The 23,135-nt window shown below is 41.1% G+C and overlaps 2 protein-coding genes across 2 annotated transcripts; one reads left to right on the top strand and one right to left on the bottom strand.

Moving 5' to 3' along the window:
* The first annotated feature begins 190 nt into the window (after positions 1–190).
* EFCAB10 (EF-hand calcium binding domain 10) lies at positions 191–5,740 on the top strand. The gene is made up of 4 exons (XM_056847098.1): positions 191–310; positions 3,812–3,973; positions 4,565–4,649; positions 5,678–5,740. The coding sequence occupies exons 1-4, from the start codon at positions 214–216 to the stop codon at positions 5,712–5,714; spliced, it is 381 nt and encodes a 126-aa protein (XP_056703076.1). The 5' UTR covers positions 191–213; the 3' UTR covers positions 5,715–5,740.
* A 2,283-nt stretch (positions 5,741–8,023) lies between these two features.
* Positions 8,024–22,906, bottom strand: RINT1 (RAD50 interactor 1). Its single transcript, XM_056846475.1, has 14 exons — positions 22,866–22,906; positions 20,081–20,276; positions 18,690–18,931; positions 17,774–17,947; positions 17,541–17,693; positions 16,099–16,255; positions 15,252–15,362; positions 14,935–15,160; positions 13,010–13,147; positions 12,012–12,211; positions 11,502–11,716; positions 9,727–9,907; positions 9,524–9,642; positions 8,024–8,248 (listed from the first exon to the last, which is right to left on the bottom strand). Exons 1-14 carry the CDS (start codon positions 22,904–22,906, stop codon positions 8,026–8,028), a joined length of 2,376 nt encoding a protein of 791 aa, XP_056702453.1. The 3' UTR covers positions 8,024–8,025.
* Positions 22,907–23,135: the final 229 nt, after the last annotated feature.

The raw sequence follows: 23,135 nt of genomic DNA, 5'->3' as shown, positions 1-23,135 counted from the left end.
TCCTGTCTACGACTTTCGATTCCAAAGGGTGCAGGCCGCACGAACTCCGCCTAGGACCGCGGAGCAAAATCTCTCCGGAAACAGCTTGTTTCCAAGATCCTTGAACGGGAAGAGAGAAGCCTAAAATCGCCGCTGATTGGCCACAGCCGTTTTGTCACGTGACTTGCCCCGCCGGAGGGAGCCGGCGTTCCCCTCGGTCTCCTAGCAACGGCGATGGATCGTGAAGAGGAAGGCCGCAGGTACCTGGAGCAGCACAAAATCCCAGACCTTCTGCATAACCTAAGCGCGCTACTGCTGTATCACCGCCCAGGTAAGGCTGTCTGGCGGCAGGCCCCCAAGCTGTCCCCGCGGGGCACGCCCGCATACCTTGGTCGGGCTGTCTCGACCTTCCCAGACAACAGAGTTTTTAATGGTCGAGGTAAAAGTGGTTGTCTGCACGGGCCCTACCCCCCAGGGTTGGCGTATGTGTAAGAATGAATATGACAAAGCGGGTTGTGATGGGTGACGTGAGGCTGCATTTCGATAGCCCGACCCTCTCTCTCCAGAGGCCTTTTCTGGCATGATGAGAAAACTTTGGAGCAGTTTGCATCAAATCTGATGAGCGGACAATGAATCTTGTGTGTGTGTGTGTGTGTGTATGTATACACTATACACTATGTACCCTATATATACACTATAGCCCCTTTATATAATACACTGCAGTTGTAGTTCTCACAACATGGATGGTGACTAAATTTGCAACATATATTTTATTATTTTTAAATCCATATTTGCTATCTTCGGGGCCTCCTGTTTAAAAGCCTCCCCTTTGTTGTGAACAGTGTGTGTGTGTGTGTGTGTGTGTGTGTGTGTGTGTGTGTGTGTGTGATACACACACACACACACACACACACACACATACTGTTCACAACAAAGGGGAGGCTTTTGAACAGGAGGCCCCGAAGATAGCAAATATGGATTTAAAAATAATAAAATATACGTTGCAAATTTAGTGATACACACACACACACACACATACTGTTCACAACAAAGGGGAGGCTTTTGAACAGGAGGCCCCGAAGATAGCAAATATGGATTTAAAAATAATAAAATATACGTTGCAAATTTAGTCACCATCCATGTTGTGAGAACTACAACTGCAGTGTATTATATAAAGGGGCTATAGTGATCTGAAGATTTTATTTAATTATATGTAGAACATTTTAATGCTGCCTTTCCACCGCATTTACAGGCTCCAAGGTGGTGAACAATCAAATCCATTAAAACAAGCTTTTAAAAATACATATAAACCCAATTAGAAAACCAATTAAACAAAACAAAAAAAATTAAAACAGGAAGGGTGGGTCATGAAGGAAATGTCATACAAAATAGTAAGTCTTTACCCACTGGTAGATGTCAGTAAGTAATCAAGGGGGACAGACTTGTGCCGCAACTGAGAAGAGCCTTTCACACGTTGCCACCCTTCTAGTCTCAGATGGGGAGGACTAGGTAGGCAGTCCTTGAGGTGTATTGATCCCAAGCCATATAGTGTAAAAGGTGGCTTTTGAGTGGTGTGTGTGTTTTTAATTACATGTGTGAAGCTATTGCATATTCACTGTTTGGGTTGCACTGGCCTTAGTACTGTGCATTTGTTTGGTAAGTGTACAGATACAACAGGAGTGCACAGGAGACATAGATTTGCTGCTGGTGTGGGGAAGCCTTCTCAGACAGAACAATCCCTTGTGTGTAAATGCCATAAGAACATAAGAATGGCCCTGCTGGATCAGACCAAGGCCCATCAAGTCCAGCAGTCTGTTCACACAGTGGCCAACTAGGTGCCTCTAGGAAGCCACAAACAAGACGACTGCAGCAGCACCATCCTGCCTGTGTTCCACTGCACCCAAAATAATAGGCATGCTCTTCTGATACTAGAGAGAATAGGTATGCAGCACAACTAGTATCCATTCTAACTAATAGCCATGAATACCCCTTTCCTCCATGAATACGTCCACTCCCCTCTTAAAGCCCTCCAAGCTGGCAGCCATCACTACATCCTGGGGCAGGGAGTTCCACAATTTAACTATGCATTGTGTGAAAAAATACTTCCTTTTATCTGTTTTGAATCTCTCACCCTCCAGCTTCAGCAGATAACCCCGTGTTCTAGTATTATGGGAGGGAGAAAAACTTCTCCCTGTCCACTCTCTCCAAATCATGCATAATTTTATAGACCTCTATGATGTCTCCCCTTAGCCGCCTTCTTTCCAAGCTAAACAGCCCTAAGCGTCTTAACCGCTCCCCATAGGACAGTTACTCTAGTCCAGGGGTCTGCAAACTGCGGCTCCCGAGCCGCATGCGGCTCTTTGGCCTGTTGAGTGTGGCTCTCCGAACTTGGTTCGGAGCCCCTGCTTTGCGCCTGCTCGCGCCGGCAGCTGGGCTGCGAAGCCGGCACGCCTGAGAGAGAGAGAGAGAGAGAGAGAGCAGGCGAGCGGGGGCGCTGTCTCTCCCCTCCCCCTGCACCGTGGAGAATGGCTGGGTCCCCCTTTCCCTTGCCCTCAATGGTTGGGAGGCTAAAGCCTCCCCTCCCCTCTAGCTGCGCGATTGCTGGGCGGGCGGCTCAGCGGTTCCTGCCCCCCCCCCCGCCTATCAGCTGTTGGGCAGGGCGGGCTTCCTTTGGTAGACCTGGCCTCTGGCTGAGTCCCATTGGGAGGCCATGTCTACCCACTGGCTTTCTTGGCCGTAGACCTGGACTCCAAGGAGGGGGAAAAATCCCCCTTCAGAGGCCAGGTCTACCAATTGGCTTCTATGGGCCTCCGGAGGCCAGGTCTACTGCCAAGAAAGCCAATGGGTAGATCTGGCCTCCCAATGGGACTCAGCCGGAGGCCAGGTCTACCAATAGGCTTTTATGGTGGTAGACCAGGCCTCCAGACGAGGACTCCGGACAGGGAGGGGGAAATGGCAGGGACTTACAATTTAATTTTTATCAATAAATAAGATCACTATTAAGTATGATATCAAGTTTTATTCAGTGTACCTATAGTTTAATTAAGACTTAAAACTTTAATTAAAGTTTATTAAGTTAATAAACAGTGTACCTACCTATATAGTTTAAGAAATTTGGCTCTCAAAAGAAATCTCAATCGTTGTACTGTTGATATTTGGCTCTTTTGACTAATGAGTTTGCTGACCCCTGCTCTAGTCCCCTAATCATTTTGGTTGCTCTTTTCTGCATGCCTTCCATTAAAATGCCATGCTGCATTTTGCAGATTTTTACTTTTACCAAATGCAACTGCTTGGGCTGCTGAAACCAGCAGCGGTAAGGAGCCTTTTCATTCTTACTCTTGTGTAACTTTCCCACCAAAAATCATCTCCCCTAAGCTGCTTCTGCTGGGAAATTTTTACAGGCGAGACATTGTGTGTGGCGAGACATTGTGAGAAGCCCATGCACCTTGCATTTCTCTCTTTGAAAGCACAGACCCAATGGCTGCATTTGAAAAAATAGCTCTGTTAATGCCTTATGTGCTGAGGTATTCTAGTCCAATTGTGATATTTACTAGCAACACCCATACTTCAGGCAGATAACAGAAGACAAAAAGACAGCATTTCTTTAGCTTGGCTTCTGTTGTATTGTATTGTAATACTACTGTTGTATTTTATCAGAGGCTGATAGACTGTAGTATTTGGGCATGGCGTTTGTACTGCTTGCTTGGAAGCATGAGAATGTAGGCAACAGGAAATCTTTAAGCACAGGGACATTCTTGTATTTGCCATTTAAATGGAAAGGTAAGCTTAACTGAAATTGTGTAACAATGTGGTCAATGTTCTTCTGTGACAGATAAACCAAGAGAGTTCTTGATACAGACACTGGAAAAAATAAAGCTTGCAAGAATTACACACGACTATCCTTATCTTATGGATGAATCAAACTTGAATGCTATGTTTAGTGTACTAGATACTGCAGGCGAGGGCTACATAACCTTGCCTCAGTACAAAGGAGGTAAGTACTCCTTTAGATTTCTCATTTTTATCTACTGTTAGTCTTCACAGATGTAAACCACAGCTTAAAAAACAGCTTCAATAATATTCTCATTCTAGTAAAACAAATTAAGATCACTTGCCCTCTGTGTATGATTTCATCACTGAGCCCTGGTTGTAACTGAAGTTGCTTTATAAGCACACCTACTGAAGGATAGAGATGTGAAGCCCTAGAAAGAAATCAGAAAACTTAGGGCGGGGAAGGACTGGGTTTCCTTTCCTTTTTCCCCTGAGGAGTCTTTCAATTTTTCAAATGGAAAAACTGGGAAATTTGGGGGAGCACTGCCAAAAAACAAAACAAAAAAACAATAACTATATATTTTTTCTTTTAGAATGAGTTAAATGTGTCTTCAGGCAAGGTTTTCCCCTTAAAACATATATGGTATGAAAAAAGTCTAAGGACTTTTCCAATTGACAACTGGGAAATTTGGGAGACTACTGAAAAAAACAACCCTGCTGTGATTCTTTTGAAATGAATGAAATTCAAGACCAACTGTAGGTTTAAATAGCAGATTGTTAAAACTCTTCCTTTTTTCCCCTTCTAATATTTTAGCACTTGAAAGCATGGGATTGACTACTGATGATATAATTTATTCAGATGTAGACAAAATTACATTAGATGTCTTCAAGCAAAATGTGTAAGTTAATCGAAGTTGTCTGATTTTGAGATAAGTCCTGTAGATCACCTGAGTATTCATGGGACAGATGTATCAAAAGAAATAGTTCTTCCCTTTCCTGTATAATGGTGGGACCAGGATATTTATACAACTATCCTCCTATTTTTTTCTTAAAGTAAGCAAATAAAAATTTGAAGTGAAATTATCCCTTAAGGATATGCTGTTTCACTCTTTGAAATGTTTATTAAGTTTATTAAGTTGTCTCTAGAAATAGGTACCCAGCTTGCTGGGGGTAAAGGGACGATGACTGGGGAAGGCACTGGCAAACCACCCCGTAAACAAAAGTCTGCCTAGAAAACGTCGGGATGTGACGTCACTCCATGGGTCAGGAATGACCCGGTGCTTGCACAGGGGACCTTTACCTTTAGAAACAGGTTAGACTTGTCTCATTCCTCTTGCTGGCCCATTCTTTTCCTACCAGTCTCTGTGTGTAAAGTTTTTCCCAGATCATCTTTCTTTATGGCCCCTTTCTCTCTCAACTCCCTGCATCTTCCACTGCCTTATTCACACATGGTATATGTTTCATGCATTTATCTGAGAAGATATAGAAACTAAACCAAAATTTAGAGAAAAATGGGAATTGACTCTATTAGGGCAGGAATACTCAGAGGCTTTTGTTATGTTCCAACTTTTTGTCCAAAACCTTTCTTGAGGATACAGTGGATCAGAAAGTGAAGGATACCAAAGTACCCCATGCTCAGTCCTTTTAAGTAGGTTTTCAGAAGATTGTTTCAGAAGATTGTACCTCTGGTTTTACTGTTAGTACATATAGGGTCAGAATCCCCTTCATTTTAGTGGGCGAGTTAAGCACCTGATTAAATCTATCCCATTGAAGTTAATGCTATATAAAACCATAGTTTTGCAGCTGAAATAAAACAACATTGAACAGTTGCAAATTTGTTTGCAGAAAGAATTGGGCAAGCACAATTTGTGGGGGGTAGGTATAGTTTCTATGTATTCACTATAGCTCTTCTGCCTCCCTTCTGCAGGATGAAAAAATTTGCAGCAATGTGGTCCTCATTTTAATCGTGAGTGTTCTGCTCTAAAAACTTGTTGTTGAACCAAGCATTCCATTTGTATAAATGATCTTTAGTGTAACAGCTGTTCCACCACTACAGCAGATGTAGAATTTCATATTTTGTTCATAAAAGTGTCTTTAAAAAATAACTTTCCTTTGTCATAATCCTTGGGTATAATCCAGCTAAAATGAAGCAGTTTGTAATTCACTTTGATTTCAAAGTTTGTTTTGAAGTCTTGCCTATTATGCATGCTCAGTGACCCACATCTACATATTTTTGTTGTTGTCAAGTTGCAGCTGACTTATAGCAACCTGTCAGACTTCAGTACCTCGTTGCATATCAGCAATAGTAAACTCCACTCTAGATGTTGCAGAGAGTTTTAAGAGTTTTATTAAGAAAAGCAAACAGGTCAGAAGGTCTATACAACTTAAGGTCAGAATGCCGATGGGGAGGATACAGGATATAGAGAACACACACTAGAATTGTTTACACGTAATCTTTGAAATGCAAAACATCAGGTTTCTTTCAAGCCTCAAGAGGTGCCAGGATTCTGGCAGAATTGACACCTTGAGAACAGATAGCTGATTTACAATAGGAAGGCTTTGAAGTGGAAGTATTACTGCCTCCGGCCTTCGCCCCTCTTCCCAAACTGAAGTTCCCCACGAGACCGGGGGTGGGGGGTGGGGGGAAGGAACACGGAGCTTGCTTATCCGGGGCTTGACTGGGTGCCCTCGCTGACACAACCCCATGGAGTTTTCAAGGCAAGAAACATTCAGAGGTGGTTTGCCATTGTCTGCCTCAGAGATATCGACACTGGTATTCCTTGATGGTCTCCCATCCAAATACCGACCAGAGCGAACCCGCTTAACTTCTGAAATTTGACTAGACTGGGCTAGCCTGGGCCATCCAGGCCAGCGCCTATATTTGTTATTACTTGTTAATCTCACCACTCCCTGAGTTAAAACAAGGATTTTACCCTTCCATGTTTTATATTGCAGAATTCCTACAAAATCACTCAAGTACAACTATCTGTTCTACCAAAATAATCAACCAGTCAATTACATGGAATGTACAGTTGTTATTCATACATTTCTTTACACATCTGTAAACTTAATAATACAAGTATTATCACAGGAAGATAGAGCATTTCTCCCGCTCTTCTTCAGTGCACTACTGTTTAAGATCATAGTTAGGTTCTTGTTCATGTGGAGAATGGCTAGCAACCACAGTGTGTGTTACAGACCATGTCTTCTATCACAGCCCAATGCTGGGGACAGACTTACTGCAAACACACACACATGCTGCAATGGCTGGCTCAGCATTTATTCAAAAGTGTTAAAACCTTTTGGAAGGGGAGAGCTGAGGAGACAATACAGCAGGAACTGAGAGCAATCTGATTAGCCAATAGCCAAAACTAGAGTGTAACTCAACATTAGCTCATACATACAATGGACTGCCAGAACAACCTTGCAGAAACTGGTAACCTCTCATCTGGAGTGTTTGGGGATGTCCCCTAATAATATTGATTGCCTCAGTTTCACCTCTATCAGATTTTAAAATGCCTCTGTGCCTTAGATTAGTACCAGAATCTGGGCCCGTAGAGTTTGTTCTCCTCTCTATTTGGGATTGGCATATTCAAACTCCAGCCCAGCCTTTCTTGACGGTTCCCAAATACCGATGAGCCTTTATGTTGTTTATTGGACTGTCCAAAATTTCATACGTATAGAACCATGTTTGCCTCTCCCTTTTTAAAGGAGCTAGTTAGGTTTCTGGTCCATTGTAAGCTACAGACCCTTTTGGCCGGGAAGCAATCATAATACTATCTTGGCAGTTGCCAATTTTTTTACCTATGTAATCAAATCTAACAAACCTGTTATTCTCATTTTATTGTTGTTAGAATTGTTTGTGCTCAAGACTGTTGTCATAAGAGCAGAGAATAAAGAATCGATGGGCCATACAATAACGTCTCAAACTTAAGAAAAAAATATCACCTTTACATCTGTAGGACTATTTTAAGGGGCTTTGCATAGAGGAACTTCACTTGAGAAAATGGATTCTGTCATGCTACCTAGCGTGACAGAGTATCCTGTCCTATGAATGTTCCCCAGAGGTAGTTAAAAGTTTTCATTAGGCAGCTGGAGTTCACCTACGTTACAACTGTAAGTACCTTAAAAATGGAATTAGGCAGTTGTTACACTCAAAAATGTACAGCTCCTTTCTACAAATTTATTAAATTACAAAAGAGCACATATAGGTTTGGCTTTGCTTTATAGAATGCAACAGTCATTACTCTCTCTGGGTTTTTGTTTTATTTCTGCTTATTTCCCAGTGTTTGGCCAGTTTGTTCTCAAATTAAGAAGAATCTCAACATCCTGCTTAGCTAATTTGTAGATTCCAAGTTCATTTAATGCCGCCACTGCAGTAGGCTGATTCGAATTCAGGACAGTTCCCGATCTGTTTTCAGCAGCTGAGTGCAGCACATCTTTCAGAAGCAAGGCTGAGCCAACATTTAAGTTCAGTACAATACAGGCTTCCTTTATACTGCAGGAGAAAACACAACAATTGTGATTTCAAGTTTGTGGCTTGATCTTATGAAAGAAACAATGGCTAGGGTCCAAAGAACTGTATTAGTTCACTCACCTAAAAGGGATTTGGGAGCTTGTTTCTTCAAACAGTAAACCACTTTTGTAACTGAGCAGAAGATTCTCATGCAACTAATCTGTAGCATGTCTAAACAGTTCACAGACAGTTGGGGGGAAAGGAGGGAACTCTGCTCAGTACTGCTCAACTATTAGCTGTTTATTTCACAAGAAGTATAATTTTACGCTGTCAGCCCTGAAATTGACCACTGAACTTTTCCATATGGGTAGTACAGTACTGTACTATTGGGAGAGTGATAAGAGTTTTCTGGTGGGGGAAAATTGAGGTACAGAAGACTAATGTACTGCTTAAAGGTAAAGGTCCCCTGTGCAAGCACCAGGTCATTCCTGACCCATGGGGTGACGTCACATCCCGACGTTTCCAAGGCAGACTTTGTTTGCGGGGTGGTTTGCCAGTGCCTTCCCCAGTCATCTTCCCTTTACCCCCAGCAAGCTGGGTACTCATTTCACCGACCTCGGAAGGATGGAAGGCTGAGTCAACCTTGAGCCGGCTACCTGAAACCGACTTCCGTCGGGATCAAACTCAGGTCGTGAGCAGAGCTTTTGACTGCAGTACTGCAGCTTAACACTCTGCGCCACGGGGCTCTTAATGTACTGCTTAGATGTCCCTTTTTGGTAGGTGGGGGGAAGTTAGGAACAAAAAAGGAAGGAAGAGCATCTCTGCCAGAGAAGTTAAAAGCTGTCAAATTATTTATATGCCACCTGCTCAAGGCAGCTCAACAATAAAAGATAAAATGTAACATCCTTAAAATTCACAACCAATAAAAACCCCAAAGCATAAAACATTCATCAGACTACATAATACTTATAAGAATCCTCAGGCCAGAAGCAGATTCTAAAAACAATTTTTGAAGGTCAAAACCCTGGTTAAAAGCCTGTGTAAAAAGAAATGTTTTTGTCTGGCACCTAGAGGAGAGTAAGGTAGGTGGCAGGAGAGCTTCAACAGAAAAAACATTCCACAGGCAAGGTGCCACCACAAAAATTCGTATCTGGTTGCCACAAGTTTCAACGCTGCAACTAAGAGTAGGGCTTGTGAGGAGGATCTTAACTGGCAGGCTGGATAATACAGGAGGAGCCTGGCCCTACACTGTTAGGGCCTTCTAGGCAAGAACAAACACTTCTGAAATAAGCTAGAACTTGTGACTTGCATACTTACTGTTTGAAATAATTTTCTGGCCGCTTGCAGTAATGTGAAAATAAAGGGAAAAGATTCCTAGTCATGTCAAATTGGAGTTGTGCTGCTCCTCCTTCATTGAAGTGATTGGCCAAAATTATCTATATATAGTACATAAACATACAAGTTACCTTCTAAAATTAGTGCGTTTGGTACATCATTAGTCACACGCCTCATATACTTACTTCCTGATAGATGAATAAATCCACTTTCTCTGCAAGCATTTGCCAGAAGACTTTGAACAGTGAATAACAAAGCTGCTGCTCTAGCTGTAGCAGCCGGTCTCTTAAAGTCAGTAGCAGGGGGCAGGCGCTGCTTGACAAAGACATCACTGCCTGTTCAGACTGGGATGGTAAAGAAAGCCACCTAAAAGAAACAAAAGTCACTGCAAAACATCTCAGCAGTCACTATCATTAACTTGAAATTTACCCAATGTTTTACCTTTCAATTTGGAACATTATCCTGACAGATGGGGAAGAAGTCATGAGAAGTTCAATGGCAGAGCCAACAAAGACCCAGCTTGAATCCTCTGCATTCCAATGAAAACACCTTAAAGAGCAGACCCTCACTGAGACTTCAGGGAATCCCTGTCTGTCAGAGTTATTTCTTGCACCATTCCATATTTTGCCATGAGCTTTTGGGAAGGAGGTCTCTATTGGGAGAGGAACTCATGCCTTATTTTTCTAGCATGCCTACATGCTTCTAACAAATAATTGATGAATGAGTTAGGAAATGAAGCATCTGCAGCTACAGAGTGTATGTGAACATCATGCTTGCCTGGAGGTAGGGGATGTCTTAGCCAATTTGTTAAGTAAAGGTAAATGTCCCCTGTGCAAGCACCGGGCCATTCCTGACCCATGGGTTAACGTCACATCCCAACGTTTCCTAGGCAGACTTTGTTTACGGGGTGGTTTGCCAGTGCCTTCCCCAGCCATCTTCCCTTTTCCCCCAGCAAGCTGGGTACTCATTTTACCGACCATGGAAGGATGGAAGGCCGAGTCAACCTTGAGCCGGCTACCTGAAACCAACTTCCGTTTGGATCGAGCTCAGGTTGTGAACAGAGCTTGGACTGCAGCACTGCAGCTTACCACTCTGCGCCATGGGGCTCTTAGCAAATTTATTACTAGGCCATAAATGCCCAAAACGGAAGCATAACAAAATCCATAGTTCTATTTAAACCACTTGGTTTAGGTATTAAGGCATTTTTCAAAAACATTATAAAATGTTTAGCATTCCAGAAAGGGTCAAACTGTAATGAGGTCAATTCACACAACAGATTAGAAGAGGAAGGATTACCCTGTGTCCCCCAACCCCCAATAATGACGTTGTAAATGGATCCACTAAATGTAAAGTTGAAAACCATCAGCGCTTACGTTTTTTCAGGACATGATAAATGGCCATTTTACATTCTAGGAATGTGGGAGGGGGGCAATCACGTAGTGCCTCTTCAACCTCAAAAACAATTGCACACATCGTCGGTTCCAGGATAAAGCTTACTAAGGGCCAATTTACAATTCCATCTAATATCCCCAGCTGTAGGCTTTATAAAACAGTTTTACTTTATAATGTGTTTGCGGGAGAGCAGTGTAGGAACATTTAAGTGGAGTACATCTTTATTTATCTAAAACATTTGAATCCTGCCTTTCCACTCAATTAGGGCCCTCAAGGCAGTGAATGATAGTTAAAAAGAAATTTCAAATCACTTTTTAAAACAGTATATGTGTGTGTGTATATATAGGAAGATTCTTATACCTGTCTACATGGGAAATCAAAGTGTATATATATATACACACACACACACACATATATACACTCACACACAGTTTTAAAAGTTGATTAGATATTATATATATATGCTAGTTTTATATATAAAATGCTAGTTTTTTCACACTACACACTCCCTTCCTCAACTCTATGTACATGAATTAAACGTTTGCTATCAGAAGAAACAAAGACTCACCGTTCTTTTTTGTACATCTTGGCAGCATCTTTGACCTCCCTGAAGACGTGGTCTTCTTGACGGGTCAGCATGTCGTGTTTCAGCCGCTCAAGGAGGTTGATCATGTCATCAAAGACAGAGGTCTCCATTGAAGCCAGCTGCCCTAGCTGGAGCTTGCTTAGCGCACTGCTGTCTGCACAGACTTCCAGGGCAGCCTGCTGGAGCTGCAGGAAGAACTACACAGACAGAAAGACCCAGCTGTATGTGCTCCCATCAAAGACTTAAAACATCTGAATGTTTTTTTTTAATAAAGCAGTATACATTATTCCAATTCCAGTCCCCCTAAATTACAGCAATGCAACTGTTTTTGAAAACCTTGTGCCAATCTTTTCCCTCTATTACATATACCCAAAATTATGAGTATTTTTTAACTCCACTAGGGAACACAGAAAGGACTTTTGTATTGTGAAGTATTTTTAAGAGATTTAATTTAGTCCCTGGAAATGATAATTAGGTAAAATAATTACTTACAACATTGTCAGCCCAGTCTGCTAGAACTGTTGCTATGTAGTTAACAGCATTTAGGATTGCACAGTACCGGAAGGCTAAAGGTGCTCTGCTCTCTTCTTTCATAACTTGAGTTAGTCGTATCCTGAAGTCATCCACCAAATCTTTTTGCAGCTCTAGGAACTGTAGCTTTCTAGCAGCTGTAGGAAGATTCTTATACCTGTCTACATGGGAAATCAAAGTATTTTAAAATGCTCATGCAGTAGCTACTTTCCAACAGTTTGCATAGATTTTCCTGCTAAGCAGAAGCTTACTTTTACTTAGTCCTACTCAGTTAATTGGTACAGCTTAAAAAGCCTAGTTTGAGATTTCACACACTTTTTAAATTTTATACTCTCCCTGCTGTCTCAGGTGGGCTTTTAACAGTTGTGATACAGACTGGAAACATGCCTAGCTGAGATGCACCCACCAGATTTTATTCCCCTAGACAGCACTGAGATGTTGTTTGCCTTAAAAGTTCTCCTTTGTACTGCTCCTCCACCATCCTCCTGAACCAAAACAGCTCAACAAAGAAACTGACCACTACCTTAATACATTTGTGGCATCAACCTAACATACATTGTTAAGTTGCTGCATGTTACTTTGCCTATCCATTTGTCCCATAGTCAAGTCCTTCCCAAAATAAGTAGTATTGCTTGGTGTTTTTTAGGCTCCTGAGGATTCCTGTAAATATAAATAACTGTGGCAGTCATCATCAGATGTAACCATGCTGATAAGCAGGACTAAATGATGCCAGTCTCCTATGGTTTGAAGTCTTATTCACTGTCTTATTCACAAAAGTTCAAAAGCCAAACAAAAAAGGCATCTACTTGTTCAAATGCAAGCCCCATCCCATTGCCACCCATTATTCTTTGATGGCACTATAGCTAGTGACATAATGCTGTTTTCCTTGTTCAATGTGCATGTTACAGCTCTTGAATTGTTGAAAAACCAAAACCAAATGCCTGATATATTATAATTACCTGTGATAACCAGTAACAAAGTCATAAAAGTTTCAGCACAGTCTGGGACTTTCATTTCATCTACATCGGTGATATCTTTATATTGTGATATCCAAGCAGCTTCAGATGAAAGCATAGAGTCCATCTTTTGAAGAGCAACTGTCAGGCACACAAACACAATAAGGAGATTAAATATGTTTTTACTTAGTTATTTTGCTATTTAGAGGCAGAAGTAAACAAACTGTGGGCTGGATCCAGACTAAACTGGCAGTTTCCACTGATTCCCCCTTCTTGCTGCAAATATGCCTCATGTCATCACTCCAAGTCCTGTGTCCCCCCAAGAGCAGCATCTTATGGAGATCAGAGGGAAGGGATGGTAGGAAAGCTCTGTTCTGCCACTGGAAAATTTAATGTGGATCTAATCCTGTGTCTTTAAAAGTAAACATGAAAAAATGCTTTGCAGCAAATTCAACACTTTGAATTGCATTTCAAATTTGCACTGAATTCAAATAAGAGAATTAAGTTAAGGCATCTAATAACAATTAACATGAGCCATCAAGATGATATTAAATGACATTTCCTTTACCAAGTCCCATACCTAAATTACTGTCATATAGCTGCTTTTACTATCTCTGATCCCTTTTAGCTACAGTCAAATCTGTATTACTACTGTGCACTGATTTTTTTTACAATAAGTCATCTACGCACTTACCATCTGGAAGGTGCAGTTTACTGCTAGAGATTTTTTTGTCTAAACCACTAACTGAAACTCTTTCAATTTAACCCGCAGCTTAAGAAATTCAGACTACGACAAAATGTAAGAAGGATGTTATTAAGAATATATTTTATACCAATTACTTTTCCTAAATTCCTTTCTTCTCTATCTTCCCATCCTTTTGTCACGACAAAGAATAAGAGCCTAGGCAGAGATCTAAGCATTGATCTTTCAGAAAGAAAAGGCAACACAGAAATCTCAGACTTCCAGTCTGCTCTATGATGGTGAATTCTGTTGATGCCCCCCTTTCATCAGGCAGAGGAAACGCTAGTCAGCTTTGCAGCAGAAAAGCCATTTCAAAGGGCTCAGATTTTGCAACAGAGTTCTCTTTGTCAAGTGTAGTTTCAGGTTTCCTGTACTTGAAAGCACACCAGACCAGTGTAATAAATGGATACTGGTAGCCTAGCCTTTTCCCAGCGAGGCAGGTTCTACAGTGTTATATTTGACAACTAATATTACACTGTCTTAATACAATTGCCTTAAAATAAGCCTCTTGACCAGCAATTAAGCCCCATCCTGTAGCTTTTATTTTTCATTACGTGCACACTAGGACTGAGCACCTGCAAAATTATTGTTTGAATTTTGTATCAGAAAGTTGGGAATGGTGAGGGGGGAGGGCCCCCGTCTGATCTGCCGACCATTGGCCCTTTAAACTTTACAGTGCTGTTACTTTCCGTGGAGTTAGTTTAGAGGCCTTGTCTTCCCACTGAAAATAATGTCCCTTTAAAAATTAAAGGCAGATGCACCACTGAACAGCTGTGGACAGTGAAATGCTTCCTGACCTGATTTCTGGTATTTATCAGGAGAAAAATATCAGAATCTGGAAATATTGGGAAAGCCTTTCACAGTATCGTATACTGCTGATCCAACACAGGAAATATCATCAATGGTATTGGGTCAGCAATGTCCAATTTCAACCCCTAATGCCCACCCTTTTGTTTCATCTTCCTATCAAAAGTCTGAATACCCAAGAAACTGCAGCACAGTTGAAAAGTATGATCAGTGGCCATCTCTCTCTCTCTCACACACACACACAAAGCAAGCCATACTTCTCATCCCAAACACAAGCATAATTTTATACTTCATATCCATGAGACACGTTCATAGATAAATGCATCTATTCGCAAATGTAAGTGGTTTGGGATTAATTGTAAATCAAGCCAGGTCTTACATTTTCTTTCCACAGTTAACCATCTCTGAAAACAGGTTTCTTCTGATAAAATATGCATACAGCTGGGAAAGCTGCTGAGATATCCATGAACACTGTGTAGCTCTCTCTCAAATAGAAGCACCTCATCCACCAGATGACAGAAGAGATTGTCATCATACAACAAAAAGGGAATATCAGTAGCCAGTTTCTCCAGGATCAACATCACCAAAGCTCGGGAAAATTCCAGCTTAAGAGAGGCAGAGAGATAAATGAAAACAGCAGATACGGGTGTACTGGATTTGCTAATATCAGTATACTAAGCAGACAGAGATACTTACCCTTGCGTTCACTGGAAAGCCTGCTTTATCCAATATTGGCTGGATTTTGTCTTCAAGAAACTTAGCATGGTTTCCAATCCACATAAGCACCTGTGTTAGGTACCATTCAGGCTTTTGAGGAAGAAATAAAAATAGCCTGTTTTTTTCTAAAACAAAAATACAATTACCTTTGCCAGATCTCTATGCATCCTTTCTATCCCAGCATGCATCACACTGGATTGAACTGGACTGTTTCTTCGTTAACAACCCTCCTCATCAAACCCCAAGTTTGTTTCTTAGATTCTCACATGGGGATGTACGCTTTGGCAGGGGAAATTCTTAAGCCAAAGGGTTCAGGTAAATAAATGTGTAGGCTTTTGCACAGTCTGCTTTTGGTACAGCTAAGCAGGAAACCAATCTCCTGGGATGTAGACCCATACATACAGGGAGGATGGAGCACATTTTAAATCAATGCAAACTAGCAAAAACCTATGTTCACCTGTGGTAAGATGCTAATATTAAAACTATTTTAAATGAACAGAATGTGGGATCATATTTGCTACTTACTGAGCACTTTGACAGAATACTGAACTGGATCCCACAGATCTGTTCTGCCAGTAGAGGTGCTTTCTTCCACGGCGAGAACCTTTCCCTGCCACAGGAGGCTCCTCCACTAGCAGAAGCCAGCCCACTTGCCAGAAAAAAATGCCAGAGATATTTTCCTTTAAAAAATAAATGCTGAAAACTGAGGAAGAGACCAAGAACGTCTTGGCAAGGCGGCCTACCCAGGTCCCACCTCATCCTCACATTCCGAGGCCCAACCTGTATCAAAATGCTCTTTCAAAAAGGTTATTGTGCACTGCCATACCTTGCTTAAAACATTTGTTTGTCTGTTCCCTGCAAAATGATACTTGAATCTTTTCTGAAGAGGAGCCAGCATAATCTGCATAGGCAGTATGATAGGTGGAGATGGAGGCAGAGTGTACTTTTCTGGAAGCTGCTTTGGTTTGGTTAACAGTTCATCTCTGAGATTTTAAGAGTCAAAGTAAAATGTCTTAAGGATACAGGTACTTGCTGATCTAGAACACAGAATTCTTGCGTTTGTTTTCAAAAGGTATTTTTGTGTTGTAATGTAGCTTTTACTAAATACATACTTTGTATTCACTGTTATTGTGTTTTACAAAAGTGTTTAATAGAATGCAATAGCAATAGACTGTAAATTGCAACAGCATAACAATTTTGCAAATTATTTTGATCAGTTTATTACATCAGTGAGACATTTCTCATACCTGTTGCACCGGTGCCAGGCACACAAAGTGACAGAATGTTATAATTGTTTGTATTAGTAATACAAGGAGAAAATTCACACACTTTGTGCTATACTGTCAGGACCTGCTACAGTCTGTGCTGTTTTGTCCTCATCAGGAGGCTTTATGAGGTCTGAAAAGTGCGAATGGCATAAGCTTTGGCAGAATTCTCTCCTTCTGTAGGAGAGGCCATGGATGCATACACTCCCAGGTACAGTCCCTGACAATTCCAGCTAAAAAGGATCAGCTAGTAAGTGACATGAAAAACCTCAACCTGAGATCCTGGTGAGCTGGAAATCCTGAAAAGTAGACAACACTGACATTGGCTCTGCAAAAGCCACTGCTGCCGTTTGCTCTGCAGAGGAGGATATTAAAGAACTTTCGGCTTCTGTCCTTCAACCAGTATCTGAGGTATATAAAACAGTGCTCTGCCAAAGCCTTGGTTGCTGTCTGAACTAGGGCAGAACGAGTTAGAGAGTCCTTTCCTACATTTCTCCTTGTATAGGAGAAAATAGTTGAGATACAGTTTGGAATACGGAAATGAGAGTCATTTGGGACCACAAGGAAAACCCCTGAAGATTGCATTGGAATCCCTATTTCTGTGCCCGTTTTGAATCCCCACTGATGCTGGAAATAGTGGACAGAAACAATAGGAACCCACTCTACAAAATTCTTTGCATCAAAAACTCTGTACTAATTTATATTGTGTAGAGTTGCCAAAGGGTTTCTTTTTTTTTTACTGGCACCTGATCATGCCTGTAATAGTAGGTTGATTTGCAGACGTTACCCAGTAAATCTTCATGCTGTGGAAAAAACTTCATCATCTGATTTTTTTTTCTTCAGACTAAGGCAAAGGAGCAAGCCAGGCCATTTCTTTGTCCTGGTCAGTTGAGAACTTTAGCATTTCAGAGCAAGAATGGTTTTGCTGAATAATCCTACATTTCTTTGGTGTGTATGCATGTGTCCAGTAGGAAAAAAATACATATTTATTTTTAAAGGATACGAAGTTTGTAGTTTCAAAAGTTGAGAAAACAGAGTCTCCAAGTTATCATATGCTTCTTGCGCATTGGCTGGAGATGTAGCCAAGCCAAAAGGCTGGGATTGTGCTGGACCAACAAATGGCCAATGAAGGTGAGCTAAAGTCTCCTCAAAATCACTAGAATAAAGGACCACACAAGATTACCACAACTCAGATGTCTACTGCAAAAATAAGCAAAATATGTTTTAAATATTTACCTGGATAGTTTATCCTTCAGGATTTTATGCCAGAACTGAACTGTAGATCGGACAAAAGTACGAAGATGAGAACAAGATGACTCCTGAAGCTTGATGTCCAGTTCGGCCATGGAGGCCAAGGTAGTTGCAGCCTCAGGCACATTGTTGGTCATGAGATACTGCTGAATGTTGTCACTAGAAAAGAAGAAAAACAAAGACCTGGGCAAATGGGCAAAGCAGCTGTGGGCACCCAAGAAAAATTCCATTTAAAACAATGTTTAGAAATTAAAAGTCTAACTGTAAAATCAAAGTGATTTTAAAAAGCCAGAACATATTTACAGACCGAAAAAGTTATATATCAAGATGTTACAGAAAACATAACAGAAATCAAGGAGTTCTACAAGACTCTAACAGAAACTAATTACATCATCCTGTCCCACTCCAACTTGCAAAGCCTGATATACATTCTCATTTTTTTTCCTGAATAGGAAATTATCAAACATTTTTTAAAATGCAGAAGGAATAACACCACACTGTCTACAAGCCAATGAAGAGCTAACAAAAGCATCAAGACCATTAATTTCAATGGCATAAGCATGTTTGTCTGACATGGGTTGTGGCATACTATGATACAGTGGGAGAAAGGAGATTGAGAATTCTCAAGAAAGATCTAAATTCACAAACTTGCTTGTCAAGCTGAAGTCATATATTTCGGCTACTTCTGCTATTACTCTTAGCTACCTAGTGGACTGTAATTCTACAGAGGAGAAGCCGTGTTAGTCTGTTACACCAAAAATAAACAGGCGCTTAATCTCATTCGTCTTTAAGGTGCTTCTAGACTGTTTATTTTAGCTAGTAGACTGTGTGGATGGAAAGCAGGCTGTAGAACTGCTTGTGTAAACAGGCCCAACAAAGAATAATTAGGAGTACTACTGACCTTAATTCCTCTATTTGTGAAATCCATTTTAAATAGGCAAGATGTCGTTCAACTTCTTTTATCTGACTTATTAATACACCAAGATTCTCCATCCATGGTTTGGACATCAACAGGTGATTGTTAATTGAATCATGCAAAAGTCTTTCATCCTTGAGAAGCTGGTTGAGAGACTTCTTAGAGTTTTCTGCATTCTGTAAGGCCTTCTGAATTCTTTTTGGAACTTCAGATGAAACTGTAAGTACCTGTATAGGTAACAGATATGAAAAAGTAGGTATCCTGTGACAACTCACAGGGGGCATCTCATTTCTCCTTTGTGTTTCCCCTCCCTCCAGCAACCACTCTGGAAAACCTACTGCCAGTCAGAGTAGACATGACTGAACTTGACAGGCCAATGATCTTACTCAGTATAAGCAAGCTCTGTGTGTGTGCTCAAATTATGCCCATCAGGCTATACTTTCCTGAGTATGATATGTGTTTAAATTGCCTAACAGTCTCCTAGTAGAAACTTGAAGCCTTATATTTGAACCCACCCTAACAGACCAAACAAAAGTTTTAGCTTAGTATAGTATAAGAAATGGCATTCAGGGGTAAACATATGACTTCTATAAATAAAACACAGCTAAAATAAAAGTTATGAAGTGGCTAGGAAACAGATGTTTTAAGCAACTAGCAGTTCCTATATATGTGTGTATGTGGAAAGTGTGTGTGTCAAATTTCCTCAAATTATATGTTAGGCAAGCAATTCCAGCTTTTATTTGAACTAGCACCATGATTTAATGTGGCTGAGTACACAGAGCAACAAAAAAAAGTAGTGATCCACTTAAAGAAAAGAACAGATGCATACACAACAGAGAGATGGAGAAAACTGGAAAAGAAGGCCTGATGAAAGGACACAATCCAGATTGTAGGGAATAGCTTAATACAAATTTCTAATTGTGTAGCATTTATGCAGAGTGATTGGGCTTGTGCTGGTCCTATCTTCACAGTCACACAGCAAATGTCCATATAGCTATTGCATTTTTATCTCACCCTTTCTCTGAGGAGGTCAGAATGACACACATGATTCATCCCTCTCTGTTTTATACTCATAACATCCTCTGAGGTAGGTTAGGGGGGAAAGAGCTTGAGCAGCCCAAGGTCTCCTAGTGAGCTTTATGGTTGAGGGTGATTTTGAACTCCAATTTCTTCCGTCTCAGTTCGACACCCTAACTACTACAACATACTGTCTCTGGTACAGGAGTACATCAAATGCAGACAAAATCTGCAATTTACAACAATGAAGCCATTCTGTTTCCTGGTCACATATAGACAGACACCTGCTCATTTGGGTGAACAAGGCTTTAGTGCTTGCTTCATGTGTGAAAACAAACCAAACTACCTATGCAACTCACCTGTTCTTCTAATTTTACTTTATTTTCTGATAGCTTTTCAATAAGTCTGCCAAGCCTGCTTAAAGAATCGTAATCATTTCCAACCTCCTTTTCCACAAATTCAGATACGTAGAAAGGGATGTCACAGGTCTCTGGATCTCTAGGAATCCTCTCTTTTCCAGGGTTAATAGCTTCCATCTTTGCATCATCTGCAAAACTGAGTTTTTAAAAGCATAATTAACCCCTAGCAGCTTTTGGGAAGACTGAGCCCACTGGGATAAGATACGTTAATTAACTAAATTTAAACAAAAGCAGTAGCAATCAACAGTCATTAACCATGGAATTATAAGAATCTGAGCAGTTAAAGCACACTTAGGGCATACTTTCCAAAGGAGCAAAAATTCCAAGATTCCCCTCAGGGTAGATTATTCCAGAATGCCTACTATACATGTACCGGCAGTTTTTATGGGGGGGGGGGGGAGAAATTTCCAGGAAGCGGTGTCACGTGATTGGGATGTGCTTCTCGTCACGGCTAACAAAGTGACCACTGTTGGCCTCCAAGATATTCTGAGATAACTAAATGTAAGACTTTCGATTGGTGAAAGAATCCTAACACAGTCAATATCCCCAAGGATTCCTTACTCTGGTGGGGTATAGGCTTCATCCTGCACCTTTTAGCTTAGTTTATTATTCCTGCAGCCATGGCATTCCTAGGGCCACCTGTTTCCCACATCATTAGGGCTATGCTTCCAGCCAGATTCCCCCAACAAGGAAGTTGTACCCACCCAAGCAGCAGAGGCTCTTCTTTCCCAATGCAGCCCTTGTGATCTTCTGCTCCTCCGGTGGGGCTTTCCTCCCCACTCATTTCCTGCTGAGAGGGACAAAAGGGTTATGAATCAGCCTTGCTGTCTTGGTGCTCTGCACCAGTTTTCAGAAGCATGGACAGATTTTTCCTGCAGTGTAGAGATGTGAACCCGGGTCTCCACGCTGCCTCTCCAAGATCCTGTCACCAGCTGCAACCTGCCAGGAACAGCTCGCTCTGTAATTGCTCCAGCACACCGCTCAAGTTAGCCACCAAGTCTTAACACTGGGAAACAGGGGTCATGGGTGGTCACAGATTCAAAGCTTACTGAAGTCAAATGAGAATATGATTTTGAAGCAAAGGTAGAAAATATTATCAAATGGTTGACATTTTTATGATTTCTTCCGATGAGGAAGCGTTCATTGTAGTGTTATGAAAAACGTCTAAAATTACATTTGATGCTTTCTAAAAAAATTAGCGTTTTTCACATTTAATAAACCCCCTACACTCAATACCAAAGGAAGATTTTCACCAGATGTTGCTTTCTCAGCCACTCAAATGGCAACCCTAAAATAAAAACATTCTCTAGTGCAAAAGTGATGAAAAAGAAAAAAACAATGGTTTAACATTGAGTTTTACTATCTTAAAAATTATCAGACGCAAACAGGATTCTAAATTTCAGCATATACTTGTTCAACTGTAATTAATTAATTACTCAATTAAAATATGACCAGCTAAAACTGTAATGATTGTACAGCAGTGTGTGTGTATATTATATTGACATGTACACACCCACCTGCCTAGGCACCTTAGACCTCAAAAACACTGCAGAAAAATCCTAGAAGCAAATCAGATTATAGATTCCTATAAAGAAATGAATGAACGAAAGCAAACCATTCATTTCACCTGCTTGTTTATTTCTGGAAGTTTTTACATTCACCACTTGTTAAGTCACAGATTTATTACATCTCCTCTTTGAAGAAATGGCTAGGGAAAACCCATTTCTAAACAATGACAGCAACAAGCAACTGTCATCCATACTTAGCAACAACATTAGAGACTGGAGTCCACTAGAGCCAATTCACAAAGCCATCTGGATTCACAGAAAAAACTGCTATGATCTTTCTGACTCAATTTTATCCTATTAACTCTGTAAGGTTGGGCTAGACCGAGAGTGTGTGACTGGCCAAATGTCACCCAGCAAGCTTTCATAGCAGAGTGGGGATTTGTGATGCAATTGTACCCTCATTCCACTTGAGTATTAGAAAACCCAGTCAGGCTGAGCAGGTGCACCTGGCTTGGGACTCCTAGGTTCATATCTCTCCCAGGGTCTGACAGTGGTACCTGTTAATTAGGAGTCATGTTTGAAAACCAGGCCCCGCTGTGGTAAAAGGGGGGAACAGTATATGTGAGTGTTCTCTGGAAGATTCTTAAGGGTGAAGGATCTCATAGGTTGAATTGTATCACCTCATGCTGTAGAACAAACCCGATAATGGGGTATAGTGTGGGCTCTTTTTTCCTCTTGTTTACCTACTTGACATCTGTTCCTGATGCTTAAGGTTGCACGCTGCCTTTTGCCATAATTTGGATTACTTTTCTGCTCACTACTATCAGATTATTCACAGATCGACCATCTTCACTGCAGATATTTTATGTGTTATGTTGGACCTAATAGAGAATTTACTGGAACTTTAATTATTTGGTTTTTTAATTTTTAGAGATAAAACATATATCTCGTTTGGTTACTCTGTGAACAAGAATCATCTTAGAACTCACAGGGAAGTGGTTTGGTGACTTTGTCAGGATTTGGGGAGGTTGCTCAGGGATCCAGGGGTTGGGACCAGGAACAACATCAGTTGATAAGAAGAACTGCCTGTAGGGCAGTTTCAGTCCAGACAGGATTCAAACCTCAATCTCCCAGATCCTAGTCTGACACTGCAAGCACTACTCCATAGTCTCTGCAAGAAGTGGGAGAGGCATGGATGAACTACAGTATTCCAATACAGTTGATCCTTTTCGCTGGATTGAGCATCTTGCTTATTCATATCGGGTGGCTACAGCATCTCCCAAACACAGGTAACTGCACCAAAATAAAAATTCTGGTCACAATTACAGGTGACAATATACGCTCATGTACATTTTCATATACCAGCTAGAATGTTGGACATGGATCTGGGAAATCCTGGGTTCAAACCTCCACTCTGCCATGAGAGCTCATTGGTGACCTTGGGCCAGTCACTGTCTCTACCAGTTAACCTACCTCACGGTTGTTGT

The sequence above is a fragment of the Euleptes europaea genome, chromosome 3 (assembly GCF_029931775.1).
Source record: "Euleptes europaea isolate rEulEur1 chromosome 3, rEulEur1.hap1, whole genome shotgun sequence".
Taxonomy (NCBI): domain Eukaryota; kingdom Metazoa; phylum Chordata; class Lepidosauria; order Squamata; family Sphaerodactylidae; genus Euleptes; species Euleptes europaea.
This window is presented reverse-complemented; position numbering and strand designations above follow the sequence as displayed.